Here is an 18274-nt window from a genome sequence, read left to right on the forward strand (position 1 = left end):
AAAATATACAATGCTGGCTACCTGATGGAACTTTAGTCTGGATTTGGCCCTTTGACTTCAGCAATCTGAGAGTTTGGATCCCAGGACAAATTGCAAGACCGAGGCTTTGCAATCACTGATTAATCTAAAACAGTGATTCTCAAACTTCTCATCCTCTGTGATCCCATTTTAAGGCTTGGAAATTGTTGTGATCTTTCAGTGAGAACTGAGGGCGTGACCTTGTTAGAGCTAGAAGACAGCTGTTGTAATTCAATTACAGCTCCACAGTTCTGTGACCCTCTGACCCTTCATTTAGGAAGCCATAACCTAAAGGCTACACAGTGGTCAATCCTATCTAGTATCTGTCTGGCATGGCACAATGGTTAGCACGTTCACCTTTGAGTTCAAGTCTCACTCCAGAACTTAAATATAAAAATCAATCATAACATTTTGGTGAATGGAGGGAATGCTGCACTAACTGAGTGCTTGTGGTTTAGGCAAAATGTTAAACAGGAGCTCCATTTTCCTGCTTTGGTGAATGTAAAAGGTCACATGGCATTATTCCAAAGAAGAGCAGAATTTCTGGCCAATGCATATCTCTCAATTAATATCACAAACACAGACTGGCAATTAGCATATTGCTGATTGTGCTAGTTGGCTGTGTGCAAATAAACTGTCACGTTTCTGATGTTACAACAGTGACAACGTTTCAAACGTAGTTACAGTAATTGGTTGCAAAGCACTTTGAGATGCCCAGTATGTGTGAAAAGTGCTACATAAATACACATTTCTTTCATTTCACTTGTTCTTACAGTTCAGGGGTCAGTTTGCAGGTGATGCAAAACTTGGAAGCGTAATGTGAGAAGGATAGTGAAGAACTTCAGAGGGGAAAGAGGCAAGTTGATGGAGTGTGCAGATACATGGCAATGAAGTTGCATGGCGGCATGGTAGTTCAATGCTGCGTCACACTGCCAGGGATCCGGGTTCAGTCCCCCCTTGGGGTGACTGTCAGTGTGGAGTTTGCACATTCTGCCTGTGTCTGTGTGGGTTTCTTCCGAGTGCTCTGGTTTTCTCCCACAGTCCAAAGAAGTGTGGGTTAGGTGGATTGGCCATGCTAAGTTGCCCAAACACAGTGTCCAGGGATGTGTAGGCCAGGTGGATTAGCCTTGGGAAGTGCAAGGTTATGGGATAGGGTTTAGGTAGGATGCTGTTTGGAGGGTTGACATGGACTCGAAGGGCCAAGTGGCCTGTTTCCACACTATAGGGATTCAATGAAATGATAAATGTTTGTAGAAAAGTATGAAATGATAAATGTTTGTAGGAAGAACATGTTCACACAAAAGGAGAGCAGCAGTATAAGGACCTGCATGTATAACGTCTTTTAAATGAATCATAAAATATCTACAGGGAGAAGCAGGTCATTCAGCCTATTGAGTGTAGGACAAGTTGAGAACATGAACTCTGAAGAAAATTCCACCCAGATTTACCCTGTCCCTGTAACCCTGCATTTCCCATGGCTAACCTACCTAGCCTGCACATCCCTTGAGTCTAGATTAGAGTGGTGCTGGAAAAGCACAGCAGGTCAAGCAGCATCCGAGGAGCCAGAAAATCGATGTTTTGGGCAAAAGCCCTTCCTGATGAAGGGCGTTTTCCCGAAATGTCGATTTTCCTGCTTACCATATGCTGCCTGACCTGCTGTGCTTTTCCAGCACCACTTTAATCTCGACTCTGATTTCCAGCATCTGCAGTCCTCACTTTTGCACAGCCCTTGACCCAATGGACAATTTACCATGGACAATCCACCTAATCTGTGCATCTTTGGACTGTAGAAGGAAACCAGAGCAACAGAAGGAAACCCACACAGACTTGGGGAGAATGTGCAAACTCCACACAGACAATCACCCAAGGGTGGAATCAAACCCAGGACCTTAGTATTGTGAGGTAGAAGTGCTAATCACTGAGCCACCATGGTTATGTGTTGAACTTGCATTAGACCTAGTTCGGCTTCAGCTGGAGTATTGTTTCCAGTTCTGGGCACAGCACTTCAGGAAGGATGTGCAGCCACTGGAGAGAGTGCAGAAGATGTTTGACAGAATGCTTCCATGGATGAAGAACATTAGTTATGAGGATGGATTGGAGAGGTGGGACTGCTATATTTGGAGAATACAAGGTTGAGAGTAGATCAGACTGAAGGTCTAGTCAGAGTTTCATAGATTAAATGATCACACTCATGAAGGAATTGAGAAAATTAAAGTAATTAGTAAAATAATAAAGTGATGTAGAAGTCCTTTTATGCAATGAGTGGTTAGGATTTGAAAGACAATGAATGTGCGTTGGAAGCAGGTTCAACTGAAATATTGAAAGAGAATTATTTGAAAGGGAACAATGTGCAGGGCGAATTGGCAGGGGAATGGCACAATTTAAGATAATCTTTTAGAAAGCTAGTGCAGATAAAATGGGCTGAAAGGCTTCCTTCTCTGCTGTAGAAATTCTACCATTCTGAGTTATTGGCTGTTGTGAAAAAGCAATTAGAGTACTGATCAGAAAGTACAGAACAATTGCAAAAATTATTAGTGCAAAATGTGATGGTCAAAATTAACTACAGCACCCTATTAAATCCTAGTAACCATAGTAAACTAATCTCACTGAAGATATTGCGGTTTAGGGATGGAGCATAAATTGGGATATTGGGAAACATTTTTTAAAAATGACTCAAAGATTTCAAGATTATAACAAAGACTAACAATCCAGCCAAATTGTTCACTTTGACAAAATATTCAAAGGTCTGGACCACACGTTAAAAATTAACAGCAAGTTAAGATGTTAAGTAAAACCTTTTTAACCAAAGCATAACAGGCTTGAGAAATAAATTATTTCAGAAAACAGATAGTGAAAATACTGGTGGGTAGACAGGGTCAAGAATGATTTAAAAAATGAAATTCAGGATATGGGTGTTTTCTTGTCGCTAAAATACTGTTCTTAAATACATGCATTTCCATGGCATTGCAAACAGGAATCTAGGGAAGATTTCCAAAATTATGTGTAGTTCTATTTTGGCTTTGCAGCAAATTTATCTTCACTGAAAAAAACCTGAAAATCACCGATATTCCTGAAGTTTTATTTTCAAAAACAAACAATAATGAAGATATTATAAACTGGCGTCAAACTCTATCAAATCAGAGTTAACTTCCACTCCAGAGACCTGAGCATAACATCTAGGCTGATCCTTCAGTGCAGTATTGATGCCTTGCAAAAAGGTCGAAGGTGCCATCCTATTAATGAGGCATTAAATGAAAGTCATGCCTGCCTTGCAGGTGTGCATAAAATATTTCAGGACTATTCTCAAAATTAGATGAGGTTTCCCTGGTATCCCTCAAACCAATCACTAGGAAGACATTATCTGGTCGTTAGCACATTATTGATTTTGGGACCTTGCCATGTGTGTATTGGCTGCCACATCTCAAAAATATTTAATTGACTGTAAAGTGCTTTGAACCATGTTGAAGGTGTGAAAATTTCGATTAAAGTGTAATGCTTTTCTTTGAAGTTAAACTTTGGTGAAAAAACTCAGAGCAAAACCTTTCATAGATGAGATCAAAGACTCAATGATAATACTGACCTCGAAGAGACTGGCATTTTCAGAGAGTCTATGACCTGCACGCGTTGGTAGAGGTTGATCATCCTTTGTCCAGCGAAGAGTGGGTGGTGGGAATGCTTGACTCTGGCAATCCAAGGATATGTAGTCATTCAAAGTTACAGAAACATTCTGTTCCTCTCCTAGAATACTTGGTGGAACTATAATGTTAAAAAAAAGTTATGAAACTGATTAGTTTACTGAACTCCATCAAAACGCTGTCTGTTCCACTACAACCTGGCCTTTAAGTTTAGCGTTTGGACACACAATGTCTCAGAAGAGGAGTCAACAGTTCACAATGAAATTCCACACGTGGTGAGCTCTTGAATTCAATTCCATCAGAGGAAATAATGTAGTGTTACCCCCATATACAGACAAGGAGGAACTCCATTCAATTTCTTGAAGTGCTTGGAGAGGCTTTTATTTAAAGTTTGTGCGAAGATTTGTAGCTCGGGTGCTCGTTGTTGTGGTTCTGTTCGCCGAGCTGGAAGTTTTTGTTGCAAACGTTTCGTCCCCTGGCTAGGCAACATCATCAGTGCTTGGGAGCCTCCTGCGAAGCGCTTCTTTGATGTTTCCTCCGGTGTTTATAGTGGTCTGTCCCTGTTGCTTCCGGTTGTCAGTTTCAGCTGTCCGCTGTAGTGGTTGGTATATTGGGTCCAGGTTGATGTGTTTGTTGATGGAGTTTGTGGATGAATGCCATGCCTCTAGGAATTCCCTGGCTGTTCTCTGTCTGGCTTGCCCTATGATAGTAGTGTTGTCCCAGTCGAATTCATGTTGCTTGTTGTCTGCGTGTGTGGCTACTAAGGACAGCTGGTCGTGTCGTTTCGTGGCTAGTTGATGTTCATGTATGCGGATTGTTAGCTGTCTTCCTGTTTGTCCTATATAGTGTTTTGTGCAGTCCTTGCATGGTATTTTGTACACTACATTAGTTTTGCTCACGTTGGGTCTCGGGTCCTTCGTTCTGGTGAGTTGTTGTCTGAGCGTGGCTGTTGGTTTGTGTGCCGTTATGAGTCCTAGGGGTCGCAGTAGTCTGGCTGTCAGTTCTGAGATGCTCCTGATGTATGGTAGTGTGGCTAGTCCTTTTGGTTGTGGTATGTCCTCGTTCCGTGGTCTTTCTCTTAGGCATCTGTTGATGAAGTTATGCGGGTATCCGTTTTTGGCGAATACCTTGTATAGTGTTCCTCTTCTTCTTTTTGCAGTTCTGGTGTACTGCAGTGTGTTGTGGCCCTTTTGAATAGTGTCCTGATGCAGCTTCGTTTGTGTGTGTTGGGGTGGTTACTTTCATAGTTTAGGACTTGGGTCTGTGTGTGTGGCTTTCCTGTATACCCTTGTAGTGAATTCTCCATTCGGTGTTCTCTGTACCATCATGTCTAGGAATGGGAGTTGGCTATCCTTTTCTTCTTCTCTCGTGAATCGGATTCCTGTGAGTGTGGCGTTGATGATCCGGTGTGTTTTTTCTATTTCCGTGTTTTTAATGATTACAAACGTGTCATCGACATATCTGACCCAGAGTTTGGGTTGAATTTGTGGTAGGACTGTTTGTTCTAACCTTTGCATAACTGCCTCTGCATTGAGTCCTGAGATTGGTGATCCCATGGGTGTTCCGTTGATTTGTTCGTATATCTGGTTGTTGAATGTCAAGTGTGTTGTGAGGCACAAGTCCAGTAGTTTAAGTATACCGTTTTTATTGATAGGTTCAGCATCCTGTTTTCTGTTCTGTATGTCCAGTAGGTTGGCTATTGTTTCTCTGGCTAGGGTTTTGTCAATCAAAGTGAACAGTGCCGTCACGTCGAATGATATCATGGTTTCTTCTTTGTCTATGTGTATATTTCTGATGATGTCCAAGAATTCCTGTGTTGATTGTATACAGTGTTTGGATCCGCTGACCAGGTGTTTCAGTTTCTGTTGTAGTTCTTTGGCCAGTTTGTATGATGGTGTCCCTGGTAATGATACTATGGGTCTGAGTGGGATGTCTGGTTTGTGTACTTTAGGTAATCCATAGAATCTGGGGGTGTTGTTGCTTTCCGGTTTCATTCTTTGTAGGTCAGCTCTGGTTATCTGTCCGTTTCTTTGCAGATTCCTTAGTGTGTTATTTATCCTATTGGTGAGTTGTGGTGTGGGGTCAAACACACACACACAGACCAAGTCCTAAACTATGAAAGTAACCACCCCAACACACACAAACGAAGCTGCATCAGGACACTATTCAAAAGGGCCACAACACACTGCAGTACACCAGAACTGCAAAAAGAAGAAGAGGAACACTATACAAGGTATTCGCCAAAAACGGATACCCGCGCAACTTCATCAACAGATGCCTAAGAGAAAGACCACGGAACGAGGACATACCACAACCAAAAGGACTAGCCACCCCAACATACATCAGGAGCATCTCAGAACTGACAGCCAGACTACTGCGACCCCTAGGACTCATAACAGCACACAAACCAACAGCCACGCTCAGACAACAACTCACCAGAACGAAGGACCCGAGACCCAACATGAGCAAAACTAATGTAGTGTACAAAATACCATGCAAGGACTGCACAAAACACTATATAGGACAAACAGGAAGGCAGCTAACAATCCGCATACATGAACATCAACTAGCCACGAAACGACACGACCAGCTATCCTTAGTAGCCACACACGCAGACAACAAGCAACATGAATTCGACTGGGACAACACTACTATCATAGGGCAAGCCAGACAGAGAACAGCCAGGGAATTCCTAGAGGCATGGCATTCATCCACAAACTCCATCAACAAACACATCGACCTGGACCCAATATACCAACCACTACAGCGGACAGCTGAAACTGACAACCGGAAGCGGCAGGGACAGACCACTATAAACACCGGAGGAAACATCAAAGAAGCGCTTCGCAGGAGGCTCCCAAGCACTGATGATGTTGCCTAGCCAGGGGACGAAACGTTTGCAACAAAAACTTCCAGCTCGGCGAACAGAACCACAATAGGGTTTTATTTATTAATTAATTCTTAGGAGGGGGTTTAGCTTGCTGAGCAAGCATTTATTGCCTATCCCTGGTTGCCCTTGAGAAGGTAGTGGTGAGCTGCCTTCCTGAATCACTGCAGTTGATTTTGTGTAGTTACAGTCACAATGCTGTTAAGGAGGGACTTACAGAGTTTTATCCCAGGAACACTGAAGGAACAACAATACATTTCCAAATCAGGATGCAAGTAGCTTGGAAGAGAATTTTCAGTTGATGATGTTTCCATCTATCTGTTGCCTTTATCCATCTAGATGGCAGTGGTTGAGAGTTTAGAAGATGCTGAGTAAGCAGTCTTGCTGAATTTCTGCAGTGCATCCTGTAGATGATACACACTTTTGCTACTGTGTGTTGGTGGTGAAGGAAGTAAATGATTGTGAATGTAATGCCAAATAAAAGAGCTGCTTTGTCCTTGTTGGGGTCAAGGTTCTTGAGTGTTGTTGGAGCTACACCCATCTAAGCAAATTAATAGCATTGTCACACACCTGATTTGTGCCTTGTACACAGTGAATTGGTATTGGGGAATCAGGGGATGGGTTACACACTGCGGAATTCCTAACTTCTGACCTGTTCTTGCATCCTCAGCATCTATAAGGCAGTGGCATCCAACCTTTTTAAGCACAACATAATTTTTTGAATTTAAATACAAACCAGGATATGTCACCAAGAATATATCAGTTTATTTTTAGTGCTATCTAAATCTAAACTCAAATTTTATTCACTTTGGCTTCTACTCATCAAGTCCCAGTGTGACAGCTGTGATTGCACAAAATCTGTCAGTGACTAGAAGTCTGAGTTGTAATTTAAGTTTGCTCATCATACACAGTCCCTCTTATGTGTATCTGTGAGGTGGATGTGACACTTGCACCCCCCTCCCCTCCCCACCCCCAGCCAAAATCAATATTCTGTGATCTTACTTTCAACTCACTATCATTTTGCATAGTAATTATCTTCACATCATCTCCATTACTTTGTAAATCAATACCTGATGAAATTTGGTACCAAATCCATCAATGCCTACTTGAAGGAAAGGACTTAAGACAAAGATGGCAATTTGTTCCATTGCATCTAATTCCTGGAATCACTTACTGAGTTCCTCTAACTTCTTCAGGTGTACACAGATGATTTCAGAGTGGAACCAATTTTATTAGTCTTTGATTGTTTCTTTGTATTTTATCCTATTTTCTCCAGATTCATGAAATGTTGCAGCATTTTATTTGTTAATTGGGAGGACCACAGACCACAGACCACCAGCTTGGTCAGCATTTACTGTCAATCCCCATTGTCCCAAAGGCAGTTCAGAGTCAACCACATTGTTGGGGTCTAGAGTCACAAGTAGGCCAGACGAGGTAAGGATGACTCATTACCTTCCCTAAAAACAATTTGTGAACCAAATAGGTTCTAGTGACAATTGATAAGTTACATGGTCACCACTGCTAGTTTCTTTTTTATTCCAGATTTTTACTGAATTCACGTTTCACCTTGGTGAAATTCCTTGGTGGGATCCAAACCCATACCCCCAGAAAATAAAACCTGGTATTCTGGAATACTAATCCAATAACATTACCAGTGTGCTATGGCCTCTCTTAATTTTTTCCTGGTGGATTACGAAAAAATGACTGTTGAATTTTCAAAATGGTCTTCAGCTCATCAAATTGCTTTGCCAAAGTATGCTGCTGAAAGGAAAACTTCTTGAATTACTGTGCATCGTTTTATGGTGTCATTCCAAACTTCCCTTTTTACTTATTAATATACTTTGGTGACGTCTCCAGTCAACTTTCTTATCTTTTACAATTGTGAACAGAAATTCATTTTCCTAAACTGTACATACATTGTACGTCTTCGATTTCTTTCTAGATAGTCCAGGTTCACCATTCATCATTAGTTGTTAGTTAAAGATGTCTCTCTTAACCAAGATAAAAACCAAGGGTAGGACTAGCTTACTAGCCTACAACTGAGAACTTGTCTTGGGTTCAAGATGTGCACTACATATGATAAACAACTGAGGGTATAGACTTTCTTTAACTAAGTTTTAAAATTGGTTGAACACAAATAAAAGTTCTGCATTTGCAATCAATCATGATAGGGTCTGGAAGCTGCTTTCTGCTTGCATTCATTTCACCTTCTGATTCATAATATCACTTTGCTGCTGATCACACTGCAGTCAGACTCTGAATCGGTGTGGCTGAAACACCGAAAACGTTGCTAACTGCTTTCAGGTGTGGATGCATAGGATGTCACCTATTTGATCATGATTTCTTTCCAGGGCCTCGGTTCTGCTTCTTCACTCAGACATTGTGTATAGCAGCATTTCCCATAATATTTCTTTGTCCTGTGTGGATTTCTGAGCACCACACCTGGCCGCAAGTTACAGAAGCAGACATCATGCACAGCATGATTGTTGATGTGAACACACAGCTTGAGGAAACTTAGTTGGTGTATGAGGGACGGAGACTGAGATCGACTGTCAGAGAATCTGAGAGTGATGGGTTGAAGGGTTGAAAGGCTAGTCCTATTCAGTTTTTGTAACCCCAGAATGTAGATTCTGTGATGATAAGGCAATTGATGTTGAGGGGCAAAGGTTAGATTCTGTCTGGTTGGAGATAGTCTTTGCCCTTTTTTCTTATTTGTTGGCAGGATGTGGGCGTCACTGGTTAGGCCAGCATTATTGCCAATCCCTAATTGCCCAAGGGCAGTTGAGACTCAACCAAATTGCTGTGAGCCTGGACTCACACATAGGCAGATTTATTTCCTTAAAGAGTATTAATAGGTCAGATGGTTTCTTCCCAACAATCAACAATGGTTTCATGATCATTATCAGCCTCTTAATACTAAATTTTAAGGAATTCAAATGCCACCATTTGCCATGGGTATATTCAAATCAGACTCCCCAGGACATTACCTGGATTGCTTTACCTTCACGATTAACAATCACATGATAAAACCACTAGACCATTAACATTAAGCCTGGCACTTATGTGGCCATTTGTCAGCTCAATCTGAATATTGTCAAAATATTGCTATATTTGTACATGGCCTGTTTCAGTGTCTCAGGCGTTACAAATGGTGGTGAATATTGTGCAATCATCAATAAATATCCCCGATTTCTGATCTTACAATGAAGGAAAGGTCATTGCTCACGGAGTTGAGGATGGTTGGGCCTAGGACACTGTACCGAGGAACTTCTACATAGGTGTCTTGGAGCTGACATGGTTGACCTCCAACAACAAGAGCCATCTTCCTTTGTGGTAGGTGTGAATACAACCAATGGAGAGCTTTCCCGCCCTGATTCCCATTGACTCCTGTTTTGCTACAGCTCCTTAATATCATACTCAGTCACAAGCAGTAAATCCCCAGGACCTAATCAGGTGTACCCTAGAACTCTGTGGGAAGCCAGAGAAATGGTGTGCCACAAGGATATGTGCTGGGTCCACTGCTTTTCATCATTTATATGAACAATTTGGAGGTGAACATAGGAGGTATAGTTAGTAAATTTGCAGATGACACCAAAATTGGACACAGAAGAAGGTTACCTCAGAGTAAATAGGATTTTGATCAGATGAGCCAATGGGCCGAAGAGTGGCAGATAGAGTTTAATTTAGATAATTGTGAGGTGCTGCATTTTGGAAAGGCAAATCAGGGTAGGAACTTTACACTTAATGGTAAGGTCCTGGGAAAAGTTGCTGAACAAAGAGACCTTGGAGTGTAGTTTCAAAGTACCTTGAAAGTGGAGTTGCAGGTAGATAGGATAGTGAATCAGGCGTTTGGTATGCTTTCCTTTATTGGACAGAGCATTGAGTATAGGACTTGGGAGGTCATGTTGTGGTTATACAGGACATTGGTTAGGCCATTTTTGGAATTTTGTGTGCAATTCTAGTCTCCCTCCTATCAGAAGTATGTTGTGAAATTTGAAAGGGTTCAGAAAAGATTTATAAGGATGTTGCCAGGGTTGGAGGGTTTGAGCTACAGAGAGAGGCCGATTGGCTGGGGCAGTTTTCCCTGGAGTGTCAGAGGCTGAGGGGTGACCTTATAGAGGTTTATAAAACCATGAGGCGCATGGATAGGGTAAATAGGCAAGGTGTTTTCCCTGGGATGGGGGAGTCCAGAACTAGGGGCATAGGTCTAGGGTGAGAGAGGAAAGATTTAAAAGAGACTCAAGGATAACGTTTTCACATAGAGGTGGTGCCTGTATGGAATGAGCTGCCAGAGGCAGTGGTGGAGACTGGAACAGCTACTACATTTAAAAAGCATTTGGATGGTTATATGAATCGGAAGGGTTTAGAGAGATATGGGCCAAGTGCTGGCAAATGGGAGTAGATTAGGTTAGGATATCTGGTCGGCATGGACGTATTGGAATGAAGGGTCAGTTTCCGTGCTGTACATTTCTATAACTCTATGGCTATGACTAGCCTTGTTAAGGGTAGTTACTCTCCGTTAAGACCATAAGGTATAGGAGCAGAATATGGGTTTTTGGCCCATTGAGTCCTCTCCACCATTTGTTCATGGCTGTCATGTATCTCCATTCTCCTGCCTTCTCTCTATAGAATTTGAGCCTCTTACAAATCAAGAACCTATCTACTTCTGTCTTAAATACCCTCAAGGACTCACCTCACCTCTAGGCTTCAGCCGCTTTCCATTTTTGATGAAAAGTTACATTCAAGTCAGTAGCTGAGTAGCCTGATGAAACTTAAATTGACTACAGTGAGCAGATTATTACTGAACAAATCCATGATCTGCCATGGGTGGGATTGAAACCTAGGTTCCCAGAGTATTATCTGGGTTCATGGATTACTAGTCCAGTGACAATACACTGTGCCATCACCTCTTCTATTATGTTTCCTCTGAGAAAGAAGCAGAAGCAGAAAACAATAAAAAGGCAGGTGCTGCTCCTCGGATGCTGCTTGAACTGCTGTGCTCTTCCAGCACCACTAATCCAAAAATAAAAGGGCACCCTACAAATGACTTCCACATCAAGATTAATCAATGTTTGAGAATAACATCTTTCTGCAGTATCCACCAGGATAGTTATGTGAAAACAGGTTCATTGTACATATATGGCAATTCATCTTTCCTGTGTAATTGCCTAATCTCTATTATGTGGTCAAGAACCAAAAGCTCACACGATTATCATTGGTGCAATCTATAAATGGCTACAGTAACAGATTCTATAGAGATTGTGGGAATATGATCCAATTAAAACAACTGGTTATTACTTCAGCTCTTGCCCTAATAATTCAGCAACCAGCTTGAAATTGCACCTCACCCATACCAGATACTTCCATACCAGAATACTCAAGAATTGTGCTACTAATGAACATCTGAATGAATCTGTTTTCTCAAGTTCATTTCAAGTCTTAATCAAATACTTACGATAAACTTGCAGATGAATTTCCTTCTGGTCCTCTCCAGCAGGATTAACAGCTACACAGGAGTACACTCCTGAATCAGAGAAGTGTGCGCTGGCTAAGGACAGAATCTGACCTTCCAACAGGAACTAAGTGGACAGAAAATAAATACTTTAACACAAAATCTCAGTCAAGGGGGTCAGTCACATATTGGTTATGTTACTGGACTGGTAATCCAGACACTTGGACAAATGCCCCAGAAACAAGTTCAAATCTCATGAGGAACAGTAGCAGTTACCTCTTCATAGGTAGCCTTTTGCTTTTAGGGTGAGACACAGAAGACTCTTGGAATCTGTGTGTCCAATACATTCTTGTAAACATTAATATATTCCAACTCGCTCAAAAAGATCTACCAAGAAAACACAAGTTTATGAAAACCAATTTCACTGACCTTTAACCCTTCAATCATCATGGAGATAGGGATATTGTCTTTTAACCATGTTATTTTAGGAGGAGGGTCTCCTGTCGCTTCACACTGAAGTTCAATGGGTTGGTTTATAAGGACAGTAACCAGGTGCAGAGCAGTTGAGATCACTGGTGGAACTACAAATGAAAGCTTCAGATCAGTCAGAATACTTGAAATGCAGAACAGCATTTAACCCCACAACAGAACAGGCGCTTACTATTATAAACTAACATCTAGAATTCAAAGATGCTAGAAAATGAAGTATAAATGCCCAAGAATGGGAACAGGTCATGTGCATCAATGTTATGTATAACATTTATCCTTAGGGAGAATAAGTAGGAATCTCTTTCAATCCTGATGCTGGAGTGGAAACTGGAGAACCAACAAACAAATAATGTAATATGACTAATGTGAAATGCATTGCAAGTGTTAGATTGTGTTTTTTCTTGAACTGAATCTATTTCTCTGCTTCTCCAGGTGGCTGTTTCCAAAGTATAGATTATTCCAGCCAATCAGGCCAGATACCTGCTCCCCTGTTTTCAGCCAATGCGGCTCTGAAAGACATAGAATCACAGAATTTTTATGACACAGAGGAGGCCATCTGGCTTATCACGTCTTCACTAGCTCTTTCAATGAACAAATCATCTACTGCTTTCTCTGCAACTATGCATATTTGTCCTTTTCAGTTATCAGTCTAAGCTCCTTCAGAAAGCCTCACTTTTGAAAATTGAACCCGACTCCACAACATTCACAAACAGTGTATTGCAAATCCTAAGTATTCCCCACATGGGAAAGCTTTTCCTCAATTTACTTTTACTTCTTATATTAATTCCTTAAATCAGTGGCTTCTCATTCTTGATGCTTTCAGAAGTGGGTACAGTGACACTGCTAATAGTGTATCAGTGTAATCTAAAAGGAAAAACTCTTTGGACTTTCCTTCTCCACAAAGCGAAAAAGCACTGTCTCTTCTCAGTACTTTTTCAACAACAAGGTAGCTAAGATCAACTAAGTTATACTATGAATAGACTATGGGATAGTCCAATCACTGCTTTATAACATTCATAAACAGTAGGTAAATGTTTGAAATTTTAATGAATTCAACCGAATAACAAATGATCAACATACCTTAATACAAAATGAAGAGGACAGTAAGTCTTTCATTTATATTCTCTAAATTTTGCAACATATTTCAATTAGTTGTATACTGAAATGTTCATAATTGTGCAATTCTTTTATTATTTTATACCTTCTAAGGTCTACAATGATGCTATCAAGGAGGATACTTATTTCACTGGGATTCTCATCACAATTGGGCAGTTGCCCTGATGATTTTTCAACAAAGCAATTACTAATATTACTGCACAGAGGATCAGATATTTTAAGCCAACCCCTTATACCCCGTGGTCATAGAATCACAAAGTACAGAAGTGGGCCTTTGGCGCATCATATCTACACCAACAAAACAACTCTAAATCTACACTAGTCCCACCTTTCAGAACTTGGCCCACATCCTTGAATGCTATAACATTTCAAGTGCTCATACAAGTATTTTTAAAAAGTTGTGAAGTTCCCCGGTTCAACTCCCTTCCTAGGCAGTACACTCAAGATTCCCACCATCTCTGGGTGAAATTCCTTTTAGAGTCATAGAGTCATAGAGATGTACAGCACGGAAGCAGACCCTTCGGTCCAACCCATCCATGCCAACCAGATATCCCAACTCAACCTAGTCCCAATGCCAGCACTCGGCCCATATCCCTCCAAGCCCTTCCTATTCATATACCCATCCAAATGTCTTTTAAATGTTGCAATTGTACCAGCCTCCACCTCCAGTCTTCCAGCACCTCACCTGTGACTATCGATGATACAAATATCTCAGCAAGGGGCCCAGCAATCACTTCTCTAGCTTCCCACAGAGTTCTAGAGTACACCTAATCAGGTCCTGGGAATTTATCCACTTTTATGCGTTTCAAGACATCCAGCACTTCCTCCTCTGTAATCTAGACATTTTGCAAGATGTCACCATCTATTTCACTACTTTCTATATCTTCAATATCCTTTTCCACAGTAAATACTGATGCAAAATACTCGTTTAGTATCTCCCCCATTTTCTGCGACTCCACACAAAGGCAGCCTTGTTCATCTTTGAGGGCCCCTATTCTCATCCTAGTTACCCTTTTGTCCTTAATGTATTTGCAAAAACCCTTTGAATCCTATTTGCCAAAGCTATCTCATGTCCCCTGTTTGCCCTCCTGATTTCCCTCTTAAGTATACTCCTACTGCCTTTATACCCTTCTAAGGATTCACTCGATCTATCTTGTCTATACCTAATATATGCTTCCTTCTTTTTCTTAACCAAAAATCCTCTACCTTTTGGACTTTCACTTCGAAATTATGCACTCTTGTTATTCAACTAAGGGAAACAGTTGCTTTCTATCCACTTTGTCCATACTCCACATAATCTTATACAACTCAATCAGTATCCCATTCAGCCTTGGCTGCTCTAAAGAAAACAACCTGAGCCTATTCAACCTCTCTTCATTGCGAAAATACTCCATTCCAGGCAACATCTTTATGAATCTTCTCAGCACTCCTCCAGTGTAATCACATCCTTCCTACAGTGTGGTATCCAGAACTGCACACAGTACTCCAGATGAGGCGTAGCCTGTGACCAGTGGATTGCCACAAGGATCGGTGCTTGGTCCTCTATTTTTTGTCATTTACATAAATGATTTGGATGCGAACATAAGAGGTACAGTTAGTAAGTTTGCAGATGACACCAAAATTGAAGGTGTAGTGGATTGCGAAGAAGGTTACCTCAGATTACAACAGGATCTTGACCAGATGGATCAATGGGCTGAGAAGTGGCAATCCCAACATAATTTTCCTGTTTTTATAATCTATGCCACAACCGATAAAGGGAAGATTCCATAATCCTTCTTAATTACCCTTTTAACCTGCCCTGCTTCCTTCAGTAACAAATTCTTTATAGATTGAGGGATATGGATCCAATTAAAACAGCTGGTTATTACCTCTGTTCTCAGCCTAGTAGAATTAATATGCAATTTTGGTCTCCTTCCTATCGGAAGGATGTTGTGAAACGTGAAAGGGTTCATAAAAGGTTTACAAGGATGTTGCTGAGTTGGAGGGTTTGAGCTATAGGGAGAGGCTGAATAGATTGGGGCTGTTTTCCCTGGCATGTCGAAGGCTGAGGGTGACCTTATAGAGGTTTATAAAATCATGAGAGGCATAGACAGGATAAATAGACAAAGTCTTTTCCCTGGGGGAGGGGGAGTCCAGAACTAGAAAACATAGGTTTAGGGTGAGAGGAGTAAGATATAAAAGGGACCTAAGGGGCAACCTTTTCACACGCAAGTGGTGCGTGTATGGAATGAGCTGCCAGAGGAAGTAGTGGAGGCTGGTACAATTGCAACATTTCATAGGCATCTGGATGGGTATATGAACAGGAAACCAAAAGGTCTGTTTCCATGCTGTACATCACTGTGATTCTAAGTGGCTTTGTCATTAGAAAATGTGGCAAGTGGAACTTATTCTGATGAAAATGGACACCCTCACCAGGCTGACTGAGCTTGGGGGACACCACCTGAGTGAAGGAAATTGCGTAGCCTCACTCACGATGAATCCTGAACAGAGGGACTCTAGGTCAGCCTCCATCAAAACCTCAAAACATAGCCAAGCCTCAGCGAAACTGCTAAAACTTTCTCAAGGATCAGGGCTGGCAGGCCATTGTAGATGTTGCTGGTATGCAGACTCAAGTAAGCAAAAGAGTCTCACTAGGTCTAAATTGAGTAAGAGAATTCATAAGCCAGTATCCAGGAGCATATCCACCCTGGAAAGTACACTATAACTGGTTGACACAGTTAAGTTGCTTAGCAACATCCAAACCAGAACCAGTCAAAGTAAACGTTTGATTGGATGATCACAAATAGGAGTCAGAGGAAGCAGAAATGATGCAAAAGTGCCCCAGGAGAAGCTACAGAAAAAGAATGGATCTGTGTCCCAGGACTTGGGTGGGTGGTGGATATAGTTATTGGCTGGAAATGTGTTGCTGGAAAAGCGCAGCAGGTCAGGCAGCATCCAGGGAACAGGAGAATCGACGTTTCGGGCATAAGCCCTTCTTCAGGAATAGTAGTTATTGGAACAAGCTCAGCCAGGTGGATCTCACAGAACAGGAATTGCCTGACTGGGGCTGTTAACTTAGTCTAGTCAGTGAGTCCTGGTTGACAGATATAATCAGAAGTGTCAGGGGTTCTGGTGTTATTTCAGGGGGCATGATAAGTAAGTTTGTTGATGACACTAAGATTGGCCCAGTGGTTGATAGAATCACTACAATGTGGAAGCAGGCCATTCGGCCCATCAAGTCTACATTCGCCTTCCGAAGTAGTGGCATGATACTAGAAATGCTTGTCCCAACTCAAAGACGACTGTTGCGAGTGAATCTCTTCAGGGGCATGTTTTCCTCTCGTAGCCACTGAAATAACTCCATGAAGGCCAGTATTCCGTCACCAAGCCACCCTTTATTTACATGTGCGTAGTACTTGATATTGATAAGCTAGCTCACAACTGGCTCCTAGAGTGAACAGAACCCCTGATACTCCTGAATGTCTTTCAGCTAAGACATCCTGATTGGGCTAGGTTAACAGTCCCAATCAGGAAACTCATATTCCATGAGATCCACCTCGCTGATCTCATTCTAATCACTACATACCTATACATTCTCTTCTACATTGCTTAAATATATCACAAACAATAAGGGACCCTGCATAATACACCAGCATCCAGTCACACAAACAGCCTTTTACTATCAGTCACAATAATGCCAACTTTAGATCTAACTTGCTGAATTACTCTGGATTCCATGTGCTTTCACCAAGTCACATCTTCCACAGTTTTGGTCTATTATTAAACAATGCAATCTATAGGATCCAACTCACCATAAACCTTTAAGCTATATTGCAGTTCTGTGCTGCCAGCCACATTGGTTGCCACACAGCGATATTGTCCGCCATCAGACACCTGGGCATTCTGTATCCTCAAAGTTCTTCCATTCTCCAACACGATGCTACCAGCCAAATCTGTGATCAGCTTCTGCCCCTTGAACCAAGTCAACACTAGATGACAGTGACAAAGACTGGTTAGTGACAGAAGAGATCACCTTGCTAAAGATCCACATTCAATTACTCAATAAATACATTGTGGAAATTCAATTTGGACATTCATTATTTCAAAGTCAAAACACTGCTACATGGACAAAGACACAGAGCATAACTGAAAATCCAATAGAAATACTGGATAATTTCACTTAAAAATTAGAGCTTATGTCATAATTAAAAATTATCAATGATTTGGAGATGCTGGTGTTGGATTGGGGTGTACAAAGTTAAAAATCACACAACACCAGGTTATAGTCCAACAGGTTTAATTGGAAGCACTAGCTTTCGGAGCGCTGCGCCTTCACCAACCACCTGATGAAAGAGTGGCACTCTGAAAGCTAGTGCTTCCAATTAAACCTGTTGGACTATAACCTGGTGTTGTGTGATTTTTAATCATTACAATAACAGGAAAGGAAATGGATCAATTTTCTTACAGAGATCTCGCAACTATTTTACAAAGATCAGGATACTAAAGTTACAATGGCATTTATCTGTGATATGGCAACAATGTGCAGGGATAATGTAGTTTGCCCAATCAATCAGAGTTCATTTTTTGGATGACACTTACCAGGGTGTGGAGTTCCAGAGGCAAGGCACTCAAAAGATGCTGGGAGATTCATTGTTACAGTTTTGTTTGTATCCACAGACTTATTTATAACAGGAGGCT

At 41.4% G+C, this 18274-nt stretch overlaps 1 protein-coding gene across 1 annotated transcript in view; it reads right to left on the reverse strand.

Moving 5' to 3' along the window:
• The window catches only part of LOC122564614 (hemicentin-1-like), a 421032-nt gene that overhangs the window by 191807 nt on the left and 210951 nt on the right, over positions 1-18274 (reverse strand). The window contains exons 37-41 of the mRNA XM_087998302.1: positions 18176-18274; positions 17389-17565; positions 12422-12573; positions 11996-12119; positions 3599-3774 (exon numbers count right to left, since the gene is read on the reverse strand). Of these exons, the coding sequence (XP_087854428.1) occupies positions 3599-3774; positions 11996-12119; positions 12422-12573; positions 17389-17565; positions 18176-18274 (728 nt within the window). The remainder of the gene's footprint in view (positions 1-3598; positions 3775-11995; positions 12120-12421; positions 12574-17388; positions 17566-18175) is intronic.

Source organism: Chiloscyllium plagiosum, unplaced genomic scaffold (assembly GCF_037043375.1).
Source record: "Chiloscyllium plagiosum isolate Xiang-an unplaced genomic scaffold, Cpla_swu_hap1 HiC_scaffold_21, whole genome shotgun sequence".
Lineage (NCBI taxonomy): Eukaryota > Metazoa > Chordata > Chondrichthyes > Orectolobiformes > Hemiscylliidae > Chiloscyllium > Chiloscyllium plagiosum.